General features: G+C 32.5%; 3 protein-coding genes and 1 long non-coding RNA gene across 5 annotated transcripts; 1 reads left to right on the forward strand and 3 right to left on the reverse strand.

The window, feature by feature from the left end:
- The first annotated feature begins 187 nt into the window (after positions 1 to 187).
- LOC101216317 lies at positions 188 to 1,374 on the forward strand. Its single transcript, XR_969260.2, has 3 exons — positions 188 to 394; positions 521 to 563; positions 1,071 to 1,374. It is a non-coding gene; the product is annotated as an uncharacterized LOC101216317 (long non-coding RNA).
- A 460-nt stretch (positions 1,375 to 1,834) lies between these two features.
- Positions 1,835 to 5,702, reverse strand: LOC101215836 (kinetochore-associated protein KNL-2 homolog). Its single transcript, XM_031884371.1, has 9 exons — positions 5,495 to 5,702; positions 5,295 to 5,380; positions 5,033 to 5,177; positions 4,778 to 4,925; positions 3,359 to 3,537; positions 3,081 to 3,171; positions 2,927 to 2,985; positions 2,168 to 2,232; positions 1,835 to 2,069 (listed from the first exon to the last, which is right to left on the reverse strand). The coding sequence occupies exons 1-9, from the start codon at positions 5,570 to 5,572 to the stop codon at positions 2,033 to 2,035; spliced, it is 888 nt and encodes a 295-aa protein (XP_031740231.1). The 5' UTR covers positions 5,573 to 5,702; the 3' UTR covers positions 1,835 to 2,032.
- Positions 5,703 to 6,989: 1,287 nt separating this feature from the next.
- LOC101216078 lies at positions 6,990 to 9,291 on the reverse strand. The gene is made up of 5 exons (XM_004142030.3): positions 8,743 to 9,291; positions 8,323 to 8,410; positions 7,975 to 8,186; positions 7,706 to 7,882; positions 6,990 to 7,326 (listed from the first exon to the last, which is right to left on the reverse strand). Exons 1-5 carry the CDS (start codon positions 8,935 to 8,937, stop codon positions 7,249 to 7,251), a joined length of 750 nt encoding a protein of 249 aa, XP_004142078.1. The 5' UTR covers positions 8,938 to 9,291; the 3' UTR covers positions 6,990 to 7,248.
- A 1,010-nt stretch (positions 9,292 to 10,301) lies between these two features.
- Positions 10,302 to 14,775, reverse strand: LOC101207339. Of its 2 annotated transcripts, XM_031883692.1 has the most exons (4): positions 14,698 to 14,775; positions 13,940 to 14,585; positions 12,550 to 12,717; positions 10,302 to 12,277 (listed from the first exon to the last, which is right to left on the reverse strand). In XM_031883692.1, exons 2-4 carry the CDS (start codon positions 14,480 to 14,482, stop codon positions 10,547 to 10,549), a joined length of 2,442 nt encoding a protein of 813 aa, XP_031739552.1. In that variant the 5' UTR covers positions 14,483 to 14,585; positions 14,698 to 14,775; the 3' UTR covers positions 10,302 to 10,546. The 2 variants fall into 2 exon arrangements, with proteins under 2 accessions (XP_031739552.1, XP_004142207.1); XM_004142159.3 differs by having other exon boundaries at positions 13,940 to 14,748.
- Between the last annotated feature and the right edge of the window lie 2,768 nt (positions 14,776 to 17,543).

Below are 17,543 nucleotides of genomic sequence, written 5' to 3' on the forward strand. Positions count from 1 at the left end.
TTGAGCTGCACAGAAGATAGATGTAGTCGGACTGTACCTAAATATTTTCCATATTTTAAAACCTTTTCAATTAGATGATAAACATATTAGTAAAAATGCATTTTACCTAATTTTAAGATAATTTTGTTGATCAAATTGGGCTTGGCCCATGAGTTATTGGGCGGGGCTCTTTCCAATCCTCTATTTATAATAAGCGAACTGATCTGAGCTTAGAAGAAATCCCCTTTTTTTCACTTGCGAAAGAGACGAACAAACGCAAACAGTCGAACGAAGATGAGGAAATTCGATCCATGGCCGGTGTTTTTCAGGCGAGAATGGAAGAGGAACTGGCCGTTCCTTGTTGGTTTCGCCATAACCGGCTCCTTAATTACCAAGATGACGGCTGGATTTACTGGTACGATCGTCGATTTAAATTCCTTCTCGATTCCTCGTTTTCTTTGTTTTGTTTTGTTTTTTTTTTTGGTTTATTTGAATCCTTCTCTTCTGTATGTTACTGATTCTCTCGTGGATTAACTTTCAGAGGAAGAGGTGAAGAATTCTCCCTTCGTGCAGAGGCACAATCGGTATTTTCTCGGAACCCTAATCTCCGCACATATTCTTCGATTTGCATAACAATTAGATCTAGTATCTCATATGGTTTCGGTTTGTCTATGGATTTGTGGTTTTAGTCTGAAAAATCCACAAATCATTTGAAGATAATTGTAGATTTTGATACTGGGTTTCTGATTTCTGATTTGGGATTTCTACATTTACTTGCGTCTGGCAGTCACAAGTTGTTTTTATGCTGCTTATTTCTCACTAATGGCCATTCTTTTTAGTATAAATCTTGATTTGGTGGTGATTCAGTGAAGGCTAAAAATCCATCACATAAGTTTAGTCATTTCTAGTGAGAATTAAGCTTTTTTACCATAATCTTGTAGTGATTAAGCTTCTTTTTCTCTAGATGTTATTGTAGAATCACATATATTGTTTTTGCATTCGAGCATACTTATATTTCTACAGCGGACAGATAGATTGTTGATTTAGAACATAGGAATGTGCTTGACAAGTTAATGCTGTGCCTGCTGCAGGTAAATCCTATAATGGGGGTATTACTGGCGTTGGAAAATGTGAGATGTTTTTCATTTGTGCAAAATAACAGATGCTGCAGTTAGTTTACCAGCCATTTGAATCAAGTTTTACTGGTACTTCTCAGTATGTATCAAAACTTGGATGGATTTTTTGTGATGTTGTTTACTTATATATGAACATGAATTCTTTTTCGTATCATCGTTGGATTGAAAGCTTTTCCCTTCTTTAATTTGGAATGGTAGAAACTTGTTCATGTACTGATTAGTACTTGTCGTATAAAAGCTTACATGAATAGTTAGATTAGGTAACACTCTCATCTGGACTAATTCCTTGAAACAACTGGCTGAGATCGAGGAATTCATAGGACTTTTATTTGTCAGTAAGAGCAAAATGTTAGTAGTTTTGTTATTTCATTTTGGTGATGTTTGAAAAAGTATTCATATTCTTTGCTAGACATTCAAACTTAGAACAGTGGAAGCGTTTTTAAATAATAGATTGAAACAGTTATTTTGTATTGGGAAATCGTCTTGATTTGAAAGGACTCAACTTTTGAAGAATGTTTTTAATATTTACCTTTTGAGTATTTTTGATAAAGCAAAGAACATTCTTTTACAGGATCGTCTGAATTATCAAAATGTTTTAATTTTGGAATTAACTCGAACTCGGCTCATTAGTAAAACGTCAAAGAGTCGTATGAAACAAAATACCGGCGTGTAAACATCTCAGTGGGTCATTTAGTGAAGGAAAAGATCGACTCGATAACTAATTTAAAAAGGTCATGATATTGATTCATGATTCACTAAGAATATCAGGGTCAGAAGAAACTAGAAGGGGGCAGAACATAGCGAGCAAAATATATAAACATAGATATACGTTTGGTTTGTACTTCACAGTAGGGGAAAAAAAAGTAGAAACCCATATCTACAATAACATCCTAATTCCCATACCATTATCACTTTAACTATCTTTTCGCTTTCTTCGACCTATGCTCTTCCTTCCTGCACACAGTAAAAAAAAACATCTGTTTGTTCTTATTTCTAAAATTTCTAAATTAATTAATTAATAAGAAAACACAATACATAATTAACAAAAAGACCTCTTGGTTGTGAGTGTGGTTTTTTTGTCTTGCTGCTCTTCACGTATTCCTCTTAACTTTCGATCCTGTTGTCCCATTATATGAGTTTTCCAATTAAAAAGACGACTAAATATATGTTTTTTCGTCACTACAAGTTTTAGTCTCTACCTTTTGACATCTTTTATTCCAATTCAGAGAGAAATTGACTGACGATAAACTTGAAGAACTCAATCAAATATTTAGCCACTGAATTGACAAGTCTATCATGTTGAAATTGAATTACAAAGAAACTATGTATTAATAAAATATTAGAACATAAAACTAAAGTGAAATAGAAAAGAAGAAAACAAAAATGCAAACCACCTTAACGTAAAGATCTAAATCGATCATTTAGCCATGGTACAAATTAAAAAAAGAATCAAGGAGATGTGGTAATTGAGATCCGAAGCATTGGTTTGGTATTTATAACAAGAACCATGTATAAGTTAAAAGCTAACCAATATATAAAAGCAGCTCAACTAGCATATAACATATGTTAGAAACCCCAAAGTCTACTGTTGGAATCTCCACAGCTCCTATCTTACAGTTCAGTAGATTCATTTTTTTAAAAAAAGTGTTGAATAGGTCTACTCACAAAAATCAAATACCAGACACCTATGACACACAAAAATGAATGTTTAAGAGAGCAACATTTTACTCTGAAATTAACTAAAGGGTTCAATAAAAACCATCGAAAATTAAAATTTTGAATGAACAGAAAACTGATTAAAAGTAAGTTACCGAGTCGTAAACAGGTAATTGGTTGCGCCAAAACTCCATTGTTGGCAGAAGTACTCGCCCTGCAAACAACATTCATCATCAATCCAATTCCATTAACCGTAACAAAACAAACAAGCCATCAGACTCAATCAACTTTGTTAAATCTTCTTCTCACCTGATCGGGATCGCCCATAACTCCTACATTCTGGAGATACTAGACACTCCTTCTCCTTCCTTCCTCTAGTATTCTTACTAACACCACTTCCCTGAATCAACAACCACCATTATCCATGCACAATTCAAGGAACCAAATATACTATAAACCGGTTTTAAATACGAAGAGAATGGAGAAACAAATACAAAATTTGAAATCTAGACATTCAAAAAGAAAATTGCTACTACTAATACTAGAGAGGCAGTGGAAAAACAGCATGAATGGCAGAAATTACTGACAGGTGAATCGGAAATAATTTTCTTCGTGACTTTTTTCCGAGATTCTCTCTCTTTTTTTCCTTTGTTTTCAACTTCTTCATCTTGAACATCAGCACCAGTGAATGGTGCTGGAGTTTCAGTTGCACTTGTAGTCTGCATTGTTTCTTCGGCCATAGAATCTCCATGATCCAATCCATTACCTTATTGACAGCTTTTTCTTAGATCTTACATTCATAAAGTTGAAATCAACTGCATATTTCTAATGCAACAATGCCATATGATTAAAGATTTCAAGAAAACCCAAAACCAAACAAATATTTTTCTCTGTGATCCAACATCTAAACGATAAATATTTAAGATTTTTAAGCCTACTTGAAGAAATCTCACGCAATGGAGAATTCACATCGGTAAGTGCACAGTTGTTCATGTCAGGCAGCCATTCAAAGTTGAGGAGAAATGTTAGGAATGGGACATGTTCAAGACATCAATGCATTGTTTGATACAAAATTTAGGACGTTGCATACAGTGGACACATTTATAAAATACAGGTGTCGGCTAAAAAATAAGTTTGATATTTTTCACTCAAAACTTCTTATATCCATCATTTTAAAAAAAAAATTCCACGTACCTTTGACCTTTTTAGTCAATTGAGCTACACATTAAGTTGCCTATATGATAAATTAGTAAAAGTTGTTGTACCTCCTCAATTCATATTTTTTGGATGATATTCCTATCTTTGTGTAGAATAATCATATCTGTCAAATCTTGTTCACATCCTACTATAAATGGGTGTTCACTCTTACATTTTAAATCATCAAATACAAAGAGCAAAGTCTTAAGAATTGTTCAATCTTGGTATCAGAGCTGGCCTTGACTAACTTTTGTTTTTTTTTTCCTTCCTTGCCAAAATGGCTTCCTCCCTTTCTCAATCAAATCCGGCTGTCTCCAACCCTCAAATCTGTGGCCTCCTCTCAAACATTTGCAATCTTGTCCCCATTAGACTTGATTCCGCAGACTATGTGGAGTGGAAATTCCAAATATCAGCCATTTTTCGAGCTTATGCTCTCTTTGGACATCTCGATAACTCTACCCCTCCTTACGCCTAATCTTAATACCAAGGTTGAACAGAGGTATTCTTAAGACTTTGCTCTTTGCATTTGATGATTTACAACGTAAGAGTGAACACCCATTTATCGTAGGATGTGAACAAGCTTTGGAAGGTATGCTTCTACACAAAATAGGAATATCATCTAACCAAATAACAAACGCAATTGAGAAATTACAACAACTTTTACTAATTCTAATAAACATGTGGCTAGTGTATTTAAGGGGTGGCACGTACAATTATTGGATCATATTCAAATATACATGTTGTGTCGAAAATGCACATGTTGCGCTTGGAAAGTGTTTGACACAAAACCAACAGGTAGAAGAGTGTACCAGTAACACTTCTCGATCTACAGGACAGATTATCTGTATCAGAAGCATTTCCCCCAGCAGCAGTACTATTAGAAGCTCCTGCCTCAAAGCAATTAGCTGCATGAGTTTCCCAGTTGGGAGGAAACCCAAACACAAAATGCTTGAAAACCTGTCAATAGCGAAACACAAATCAAAGCACCGAGAATATACAAATAATAAGAAAAGAAAATGAGTGGAAAATCAAATAACCAGAAATTGTTTATTTGACACGCAAACCTGAGGCGTGAACCCATTATCAGTGGCACGCAGTTTGTTTAAGAAACCCTTGAGAACAACACAGATTCCATCAGCAGTCTCCAGAGTGAAAACATCGTGTCTCTTAACGATGGGAGCAGAAGAAAATACTCGAACAGGTTGTCCCCTAAAACAAAATAATAAAATTGTCTCGCGATTTGGCAAAAGACTAAATCAAAAAGAGAAAGAAAACAGAAACAATTAGAGAATAAAAACCCAGAACGAGAGAGAAAAATGTGATTACGGTTTAGATGTTAAGCCGGCGACGGCTAGGGTTTTCCCATTGGAGTCATTTCCAGCTGTGATTAACCACCAATCGAGCAAACGAACCTTCAATTGTTTGATTCAATCAATAAGGCACACAATCAGTATGAAATCAATAAAAGTAATTGAAGAGAAGTTTGAGGAAGAGCTAATTGAAGAGAAGTTTGAGGAAGAGCTAACTGTTCTCTGGAAGTAAGAAACTGAAGCGCCGCCGCTGGTGGGGTTTGTTGTTCCATGGAATTCTGGAGAAGAAACCATGATCGGTTGATAAATTCTGTAGAGATTTCGAAAGCGAATTTGGTTTACCTTAGGATTTTTCTTCGGAAAATTTTGAAATTCTTAGATGAGGAGAAGATGGAAATTAAACTCGCGCGGGAATACTTTAAGCTCGATGTGATGTTTATAGTTCCCTAAATTTACAATATTATCCTTTCCATGTCCCACCTTTGCCCATACAAAATTTCTTAAATGACAACTTTATCCTTCTCTATATAAACTATATTAGTATTGTATTCTTGAGATACAAAGGGTATATTAGTAATAAAAGAAGAAGCTTACCGCGAGAACGTATTTCGGTGAGTGAGTTAAAGTTTGGTTTAATTGGAAGATCAAGGGAGAAGGTCTAATGGTATATCTCTTACAATTTTAATTCATTATTGTTCAATATATTTGAGTTCTATCATTAATAAGTAATAACCAATTTTGCTTTATTGATTTTTGGTCTCCAATGAAAATCGAATCAAATCAATCGAAAACAAAACCCAAGTCAATGGGAATAAAATTGATTGCTTTGATTTTTAATCTATTTGTTTAACTTTGATTGGTAAGTCTAATCAAATAGTTCTCTGTTACTCTATTACCTCCAATAAAAAAAATCATGTTTGGGATTTCTATTTTAATTATTTAGTTATGCTTGAGAACAATTTATGTACTAATTGAGTGACTTGATGTAATTTTAATTACTCGTTCAAATAATTTGATTACGTGAAATTTTGAATTTCAAAGAGTCCATAGTGTAATGAAAAAAGTACCAAATACATGACAAAATTCACTTTAACTTTAACATTCTATTAAAGGATCAATTCGAAGTGATTTGGTTACAGGAAATCCATTTAACTTTAACATTCCGTTAAAGGATCAATTCGAAGTGATTTGGTTACAAGAAATCCAAGATCCAAGTTATACTATCGGAGTATGTAAGTAAGAGATTGAACGATCAACTATTAGAATAACATAGAACATCTTTGAAAGTTGGATTACTTCGTCCATTTTACAAGATTTTTCCACAAGAACAATGGCAAAATCCAAGAGTCAGAGTAACATCCAAAACCTGTAGAGAAAGATGCCTTCAAAGCTCATACTTAAAGGCGTATTTGCATCTTTTTTTTTTAAGTAAGTTTTGATAACTCTATTAGTTTTTGAAAATATTGGTAAAAAGTATATAGTATCCGATAATAATTACAACTATAATTAAATTAGAGGTCGGGCGTTGATAGGCTTAATTTTCAGAAACTAAAAACAAAACGCAAATAATTACCAAAAGAGGATATAACATTTCAAGACAGTAACATTGTGGGACAACTCACAAAGTAGGTTTGAGATGTGCAAAATCTAAACCAAACACCCATGGTAAAGAATGTATGCTGTGCAAAGGAGAGAAAAGGCCAATATCAAATATGAAAACATAAATTAGGAGTGGCATTAACATATTAAATTGAAGGCAACACATAGCTTTTCATCTTGAGTTGCATCAAAACACATTCAAACAAAGTAGGGGCTCAGCATTGAACATTTCATCACAACAAACTTGCCAAAGTGGCTTTGGCTTGAGAATATCACAATCACAACCCAAATGACTTTATAATATATTGGCATCAACTCAATGTTGGTCAAAGAAAAGGTATAGAGAGAAAATTAATGAAACAAAAACAACCTTAAAATATGTCTTGGTGGAAGTGTCCTGAAACAGATTGTGCCCTCTGCAGATGGAGATTTAATGTGTAATTTCTTACCTGCAAAGAAACAAATTGTTCATAGAAACGTGAGAATTTGTAGCATTTACTACAAAGCAAATTTTCAGCACAACTTCTCTTAATCTTGCATCTGAGTAACAACCAACGAGGATGGTCATCGACTACTCAGATTATAAGCTGACAGCTAGCTGTGTATTCAACAGTCTAACTTCTCTAAATCTCCATCGAGTCGGTATATAAGATTCCCGAGCTATGGTGTTCTAATTCTATACATTTAACTGCAACACGATGTGAGAGAAACGTAAAAACTGACAACGATGAAGATAATGATGTAATAAAGATTTAACGATCACATGGATTTTGGCGCATCCTGTGATTACTCTAAGGAAGCAAGCTATGAATGAGTAAGTATGATTACCTCTAAACTTTGAATTTGTTCTTGATACTGACATAAGACGTGCTTTAACTGATGGACTTCTCTTGTCTTCTCTTCTTGCTCAAGATTCCGCTCGTGTTGAATGGCTACCGCTCTCTTTAAAATTTGGTTGTCATTTACCAAATTTTGCAAATGCTCCTTCAAAGAAGCATGCTTTAACTGCAACAGAATATGGAGAGAAATGTAAATTTTACCATTGATACTTCATCGAAAGGAGATTGAAAAATCTATGAATAATACTTCCGCACTACCTCCTCCGATTCTCTTGAATTCACAGTTACATTATGTTCAAAAGCTTCTAAAATCCTTGCAGCTCGAATTCTAGCATCACCAACATCCACCGCACCCGCCATTTCTTGCACAAACATGTCAACCCATTTGGACCCATGCATTCCATTCCCTTCAGCAACGGTGGAACCAACATCTTTAGCTTCTTCGATCTTCTCGTGTGACATTTGGCTGCCTAATTTCAGAAATCCCACCAAAACAAAAACCCCTCATTCTCTTGTATGATAAGATATATCCAGGCCAAGTATATGTTGTTAATGATCAAACGTTTTTTAAACTAATGTCAGATGATATGCATAATAACAACTTACATGTAGCTGTTCTCTCATCAGGAACAGTAGAACAATTTCCAATCGTCGCAGAATGGCCACGAGCACTAAAATCATCAAAGGAAGGCACCTATAGAACATCACTTGCATCTTTAGTTTAATCTTCATGTTATGATTCCTAATAATAGTTTCGATTTCGACCCGCTAAACATACATACAAAGGATAACCAGATCTTCCAAGAGCTTTAAATGAATAACATGGTTTAACTATAATTCCTATGGATATCTCGAAATCAAACTATCTTAATGCAATTCCTTTCAGATTACATCTAGAAGCATTGTTCATGAATGATTCCTTAACACAAACAAATATATCTATAGAAACTTCCAATCAAAACCCAAAATAAACTAAAAACAGAATCCATAAGACAAAAAGAAAAACTAATGATCCAATCAACGAACCTCTGCACCAACTCCAGGGAACATTTGAAGCAAGACCGAAGCAGAATCGTCAGGTCCAGACCCGAAGTCCGATCGGGTCGGGGATCCGAAAGTGGACCAACGAGACCTCTTAGCGGAAGAACAGGCCGTCGGAGAAGAAGAAGATCCAAAGATCTCTTCAAATCCCACACGCTTTCCACAGACTCCAGCCGACATGGGTTGTCGAATCTTCTTAAACCCAGAAAAATTATGGGATCAAAAACCCTAAAACGAAATACCCAAATAGGGAAAGGGGGAAAACCCCACCCACTTGGGAAATCAGAAACGAAGGAATTGAAATGGATCTGGAAACAGAGACGGTGAGTGGAAAATTGGTGGTCGAAAATAAGTGTTTGGAAAGGGTAGAAACAGAGAAAAGAAATGTGGAGGTGAAATTGAAGGAATAGGGTTTTGAGGAAGGGAGAAGAAGAGGAAGGGGAGGAAGAGGAGGAGGAGGAGGTTGAAAGAAGAGAAGGTTTTGGCGTTTAATGGGGGTTGGAATCTTTGGATATTTCCACCATTGAAGTTTACAGTTACGGTAGATGCAAGAAAAAGATAAAGTATCTCTGCACAACATAGTGGACACCCCAATTAAACAATTAAATAAATATTCATAAATTAATTCTTTTACAAAATATTTTCATTTTCATTTTCATTTTGTGTTTGATTGATGTAAATTTTTAATATGAAGGGTTCAATTTTTAATATTGGGAGAATGTTTTATCAACATTTCATAAAATATTGATATGGATACATATTTTGAAGAATTTATAAAATTATTTTTAAATAGTTTAATCAATAGTAAATATACAATTTTTCAAACATATGAAAATGCTATAAAAGGAAGAACGATGAGAATATAAACATATAAACTTAATACCATGAATTATTGAATGAAGATTTTAAAAAATCCAAATTGTTCTTAAAATTCATGAATTTATTAAAAATAATATTTTTTGTTACCTACAAAGATATTAAAAACCCTTGTGTTGTTATTTCAAGAAAAAAATTCAAAAGTGTTTAAATAATTGTTTGAAAACCTTTTTCTAATTTATAAATATACTTTTCGTTTAATTATAACAATATTTTCTAACATAAATTTTTGTTTTTTTTTCATGCAAAATTATTTAGTAACAATCATATATAGAAATTATAGTTTGATTTATTAAATGAAACATAATTGTAAATGACTTATTTGCCCCCAAATCCAAAAGAAAAAAAAAAAAGTAAGTGTTTTGTTTGTAATAAAGATAAATTGTAAATTTAAGTATGCATGGGTTTGCACATGCTGGCATTACTACTTTGATGTGGTGCAAGTTGGCCCTAATAAAGATCAATGGACCAAAAGCTATATGTAATCATGAGACTTGGAATTTTCTTTTTGTTAACAATACAAATTATTGCAAATAAAGTATACTTATGCACAAATCAAGATACATTGCGTATAATATGTTTGTTTGCCTTTTGGTTTAATAAAAAATCAATAAATAAAACAATCAAAGTCATTTAAATGCATTTATTTAAAGTTAGAAGGCACAAACTCAGACCATAAAATTGATAATTCATTCAATGTCATAAACAAGGGTTCATGTCATATGTTGTTTGCCTTTTGATTTAAAAAACAATCAAAGGCACTTAAATTATTTGATTTGAACTTAGTACAGATAGAACTAGAAGTATGTCATGCTTTTGCACCAACTCAGACCATAAACTTTGCTGAATTGCTGCAAAGTAAACTCAGTATATGTTTATAAGTATATCACTATAGATTTGATTTCTAGTCAGTTTACTTTGTACAGTAAGCGTCTACTCTTGTTGAAAGTTCTTGCAAATTAATATGAATAGATGGATTCTCTAGTTTCAGCACTTGAAGCACTTCTTTTTCCATCACCATTGTTTCTCTCATCAAACATTCCATACAAAACCCAATTGAACTCAAACATAATGTCATTTGGCCTTTCAAATTTCCCTCAACTTCATCGTTTGAGTAAGCTTTGCTCAATATTTCATTAGCGTGTTGGCAGAAAGAACCCACAATTTTCTCCACATCTTCTTCAAGAAGAGCAAAAGCTTTGCATCCATCGTTTGAACCCTTCTTCCCCATCTCCATGTCTAAACATTGGTTTTGGTTTTTGTTCTGCAATTCTTTTAAGGACTTTATTAAGCTCAACTTCTCCATGAACTTCAAAGAACATCCAAGTTTTTTGCTGAAAATTCCCATGTCTTCAGTTAAACTATCATGAAGTTCTTTCACAATAAGACCAGACCTATTCAGTTCTAGAGACAGAAACTTTATTTCATGCAGCATAATTTGTAAGATATCCAATGTTTTCTGAAGGGATTTCAAAAGTTTCTCATAGCAACTACCTTGGAAAGGTGTGAACCAGAAATTAGGCTCAAACCCAGCTTCAACAATGAATTTTTCTAATTGACTAACATGGGATCTCAGGATTTTGTGGTGTTGTATCAATGAAACGAAATTAGAAGTTTCATGATTCAAGTTCTTTTGAGGAATGAGGATTACCCTTTTGATGAAATCTTCAAGTGCCACCAAAGTTGTTGAGAATTCTGTTTTCGCTAAAGTTGCTGTTCTTGTTGGGTTGAATATAATCTCCACTGTTAGAAAACAGAGTAATCCAATGCAAGCTTCTGTGATTCTAGCATTTGCAAACTCAGATGGAACTCCATAATCCTTCCTCCCAAGAACTAACAATGCGCCTAATGCTGATGCTATCCCACCAGATTGACCATACATTCTACTATGAACAAGAAAGCTAGTAAAAACAACCCAAGGAAGAAGAGGTAAGAGCCATAAATACTCATATTTCTTTAAAATAAAACAGCATAAAACTCCATAGATTGACCCAATGGCCGTCCCTTGAGCTCGAGCATTTGCAACAGTAAAAACAGCTTGTTTCTCCGTTGCAAAACTGATAGCAACCGTCAATCCTGACCAATAACCATTTGGTTTTGTATAAGTCAAGCCCAGAAACACAGCAAGCCCCAATGTAATCGAGCATTTCAGCGCAAAACACAAACTCTGGTTTGTAGGCAACATATTCGACAAAATGCCCCAACTAGTTTTTTTGGTACCATGGTCTCCCAACTGAGTTGCTTTTTCTCCGTTGACTCTCTGACCAATTTCCACGTCGGAAACGAGATTCCGGCCGGCGGTTGAGTCGTATAGGAGGATTTCCATACAGCGCAAGAAGAAGGAAGTGGGAAGAATCTGAGGGGTGATGGGAGAAATGTTGAGAGGTAAGGGGGTTGAGAAGCTGGGTTTTGTCTCCGGCGCGGTGGTGGAAGTAGGAGGAACAGTGATCTTGAATTGTTGTAGCTTTAAGATGGCTTTGGGTTTGAGATTGTTGAGGAAATTGGAGAGCTGTTCGTCCACTGATCCGAAGACCATGGAAGGGGAAGTTAAAGCGGCTTCCATTCCTTTCATTGCAACTTCCATTTCTTCCAATTTTTCTTCAACGTCGAAGCATGTTTGTCGTCTCTCCCAAATCACCCCTCTCTGTGTTCATAAGAAAAAAGGATCATAATTCGAACAAAATTAAAAAATTGAATGCTCATAAGACATCACTCAGCAATGCATCACCATTCACACATCAAACAAAATTATAAAAAAAGATAATAGTTTGATGCATGAATGTCAGCGATGTTCGAAATGTTCAACTCTGTATTAAATTGAAATAACATCATATAACTTCATGATCATTAATTAACTAATAGGGACAAAAGAAAAAATAATATAAAATGAAAAATTAGGGTGAAGAGAAATGATACCATATTGGATTTGATAGTTTGGAGAAGCTTCGTTGCATTTGTTGAAAGAGACTTGGCTTCAACCATTAATGCAACAGCCTCTCCCTTGGTCTTTGCACCCACTCCTTCCACCATTGCCTCTATTCTCTTCCAACCATTCTCACAATAACCCTTGCTAAGCTTCCTTATCTGCAACCACATGATCCCCAAACCAAAAACAAAATCATAATATATTCTCTCTCTTCATCATTTATGTGTCATAAGTTATTTCTTTTTATCCCAAATCCTATTCTTATATTTGTTAAGAAAATGAAATGAAACGTTATAGTCAAAATAAAATCAACTAAACTTGCTAAAACCATTCACACGGTCATGATAGACTTTATAGTTGTTATCAATATTTGTCGATATTTATGGATTTGAAATTTTACTATGTTTTCTAAATATTTTTATTTCTTTACTATATTTAAAAATGTTTTTTTTCACACGACATATTTTAAACAAATATTTTACTTTATTAAAATAAAATTAACTAAATACGACATATTTTAAACAAATATTTTACTTTATTAAAATAAAATTAACTAATTATTTCTATCATATGGAGATTTGAGTATTATTGTAGATTTTTTTAACGCTAAATTTAATTATAAAAGAGTATTATTGTAATTACGACAATAATCATACCATATATACAATTTAGACTTTTTTTAGTGATCTCTAATCTCATCATCTTTGATTTATTTATTTTCTCTCTAAACTAATTTTGAGCGAAAACAAAAATTAATTTTTAAAAGTCAAACGTTTTAAAATATTTAATATTTTTAGTTAGTTTATGTCTTCCATAATCTATTTTAATTACTTTATTTTGGTCGTATTTGGCAACAATTAAACCTTAATATTTGGGTGTAATCTTAAGTTAACTCATCATTATAGCGTCTACTCTTAACTACTACGTAAAAAATAAAATATTTTTACAACAAAAATTGTTTACTGACAAATTAAGATTAACCAAGAAAAAAAAAAAAGCAAAGATGAGTTCAACCAAAAGTGTATAAATGTATTTTTCATATTTAAAAGACAAATTCATTGTATACCAGGTTTAAAAAGTTCAAACATGTTTTCATAATGGTGATGCAAAATATTCTAAAAGAATTAAAATTAAATAGTGGTGTATAATAGATATTTTTATCACACCAAAACCCAATATCCAGTTGAATACTCAAAACCAAAGCAAGGAAATTATAATCATAATTATTATAAATTTATAAATAGAACCAAATTATTGGTGGGAAATTGTTTGTCCATTATATATATGTATGTATGTATGTGTATGCATGTATAATAAAAATTTGAACTAAAATTTTGGTTGTAATTATGAAAACCATGTATGGACGTAGCTTGATTTTACCTGGAAGAAAGCGAGGCGGGGAAAGGGAATCATCATGGCAGCGACGGCGGCGAGAGCTCCGGCAGCCGTACTAGACGCAACACGTATTGGGTGCTTAACAAAACTGATCTGACCGCCGTGAATCACTGTCCCCACGTACACAATCACCAGCTGTCCAAACGCGATTCGCTTTGTCAGCAAGTGTGTCCGCTCCGGCAGCGCCACCACAAACCCGCTGACAGCCACTGCGATCGCCGCGGATGCCGCACTAGTGAACCGTCCCGGTCCGATCAGCCACAAGCACGGCACAGATGAGACGAGCACGAACACCACTGCCCACATCACGTGCCACACACCCCTCACAGCGTCACCGACGGAAACAGTGTCGGAAAGTATCATAGAAATGGTGGTGAAGTAGGAGAAAGCTGAGAACGCCAGTAACCGTCTAAGAGGTGCTGGGCCGAAAATCGTGACGGCTCCAACTATGCCACATGCCAAAGCCGCTCGTAGAGCTAAGCCTAGGCGCATTCGCCACACAATCATCGTGGCCGCCGTGACCGCCATTTAATTATAGCGGTTTATGTATGTATATAAAGATCGGGGGAAATGTTGTTGAAAGAAATAAAGAGAAGAGATGGAGAGCGAAGAACTTGGCAAAACTTTGGGTCTGTAAAGAGAAAAGGAGAGATATGGTCTGTCACAAAAATTTTAACTTTGGAATTAATATATAAGCCAAAATGTTTGGTGGCACAATGGAAAACAGTGGAAAACACACTTACATAGATTTTGTAATTACATGTTGGGAGAATAATGGGATTGGAATATAATATATTTACCATTTCTTTAGATTCATACATATATAGCTGAGGAACACCAAAGACTCCATAAATTAATTAATATATTTATATAAACGCATCTCCACGATATACCCAAAATGTTGAAACTATTTACAAGTTTGAATGTTTGGTTATCCATAAAATTTTCTCTATATAAAAACGATAAATTCTTGTTTTCAATGTGAACTTAGTCTCTTTACTTTTGGTTTATCTTCTTGATTTTCATACATACTTTCATTCCGACGTTCACTTTTTAAATTTTAATTTTAATTTTTATAAGCTCGAAATGTTTATTTTTATGTGACATTTTTTTAAAAAATATATGATTATATAATTTAAAATTTTAGTAAATGAAGTACAATTATTTTTACAAAATATGACAATTTTTTATATTCTATCAATTATGAGTGTTTATAAATATTTTCAACCGTTTTACTATTTAAGGCAAACTTTCTTAAAAAATAAGACTAAAAAGCAAAATTGTGATTAATATGAAAGAAAAAATAGTTACAATTATGAAGAACTAAATGATTGTATTAAAAGTATATATGAATCATAAACTAAAAAACACAACCTTGCAAATTGTGGCTAATTAACTATAATAAATATTTGTACAATACAAACTTTTATGTTAAACAATTACATATGATTATTTCACACTTACCTAATGCTATATATTAACTTTAAGGATCATATGATAAAGGTAAATTTAATTTTAGCCCAACTCCAATGTGTCATGTAATAGATTGCAAGGTGTCTCATATGTGACAATTAAAGGATTTAGAATTATTAAACACTTTTCAATGTATAAAGAGACTATAGACATAACTTCTTAAAATATAGGATTAAATGATAGATCATGTCACAACCCTTAGACTAAATGTAATTAAAATTGAACTAAAGGGAGAATGTGTGAAAAAGTTGTCTCTCTTAGACCCCAAGCCTACATGTTACTAATATAACACTTGAACTTTATTAAAATAATCTCATAGTTATTATTTTACGTGCATTCTTGAAAATAACTAAATTATTAAAATTATTTACAAAATATAAATTTAACCATAATTTAGATATCTATATAAATTTATTTATGATTTTTTGTTTTTGTTTTTTTGTATTTATATAGTAAGTCATTTTGGAATTGATTGGTTAATGTTAAGGCATTAATTCAAATTAAACTAGTTTGCTCTTAACGAAATTGTATCTATATATGAATCATGGATTTGTTTTTCTTGTGATTGGTCAATACACACTTATAATTCTTTTTAAAATTCCTTATTGATTACTTGAGAAGCTAAAAAATGATAACATTGCATTGTAATCCACGTGGCAAAATTTCACCAATTGTTGTAGTGAAGTGCTTCTCTTTTTGTGCAAAAGACAAAAGAAAAATCATTCTTTTTATTGCTCTCTAATGTTTCCCTATAATTCGTTGAAACTTTGACTCTTTAATACAAAATTTACATTTTTCATGATTTTTTATTACTAATTTCTCAAGGATTTACTATTACATTAAAATCTATTAAAAATTACATATTACAAATAATATTAATAATAATTATTATTATTTATAAACTAATAGTTTGATAATTCATTTGGGATTAGTAAGATAATTGGTGGAATTTTTAAATAATCAATTGCTAACAACTAGTAGTAACAAAAGGCAAATTGTGAATATATAATATTTTCTTTAAACATGGCTACGAACGTTTTCAAAAATAACAAAATAAATCAAAATTTATATCCTATTAACTATAGAAACATATAAAGTGTGTCGATTTCTATTATTTGTAGAATCTGAAATTAATTTTTGTTATATTTGTAAATATTTTAACTGTTTGTCATTTATTATAATTTTTTTAAAAACAATATATAAATGGGTTATGAATAATAAAATATAGCAAAAAAAACTTAAATATGTCTGGTAGGTTTTGACGAACTTTCTTATATTTTATAAATAGTTTTAGTTTTTTTTTCAAGATTAATGAAAAATTAAGGGAAAACATTTGAATTAAGAATGAGTTAATTTTACAAACGCTTTAATTTTTAGTTTTTAACCATCTTCGTTAGTTTATCATTGAGCTTAAGCAAATTAACTTGAGTATAGTGGAAAAAATCAGTAATTGAGGGAAATAGTTATATGATTTAATTTTTATTAGGTGAAATTAAATTTTATTAGTTTAATACTATATTTTTTATTCGAGAAACCTCTTCTCTTTATTAAAGAGATTAATTGTAATATGTAAATCATCTAATTAAGTTTCTTAAAGACATTTTATAAATTTCTGTATCATACATCAAATCATATAAATTTTTCAACCAAGTGTATCTTTTTAAAGTTATTTTTGGAAGTTTTTCAACCAAGGGTGTATGCATGGTTGGGGTCATTTTTAAAAGTGTAGTTCGGTAACAATCATAGGAGACTAATTAGAGAAGTTAATACGAATAACAAGCATAATTCATCTACTGAAATACGAATTCCCACTTATTGTAAATAAATAAAGCTCACTCTTAAATAATTGATTTATTATATGTAACTCTCTCACAAGCCACAATAATTAGATCATTTAATAGTTTTTCCTTTACTTATGTGATAAGAATGAAATTTTGTAGCGTATCATAAAATTAAATTGTTTTACATTAACATATATGTTCACATGATTTATTTTAATTAGTAAAAAAATAATTAAAATAAACTTTAACTCAACGATAATTGACGAAGTGTAATCTTCGATTTCTCATCTTGCGATTGTCTTGATATATATGTGTGTCAACTTCAATATAACGAC

The sequence above is a fragment of the Cucumis sativus genome, chromosome 4, assembly GCF_000004075.3.
Source record: "Cucumis sativus cultivar 9930 chromosome 4, Cucumber_9930_V3, whole genome shotgun sequence".
Lineage (NCBI taxonomy): Eukaryota > Viridiplantae > Streptophyta > Magnoliopsida > Cucurbitales > Cucurbitaceae > Cucumis > Cucumis sativus.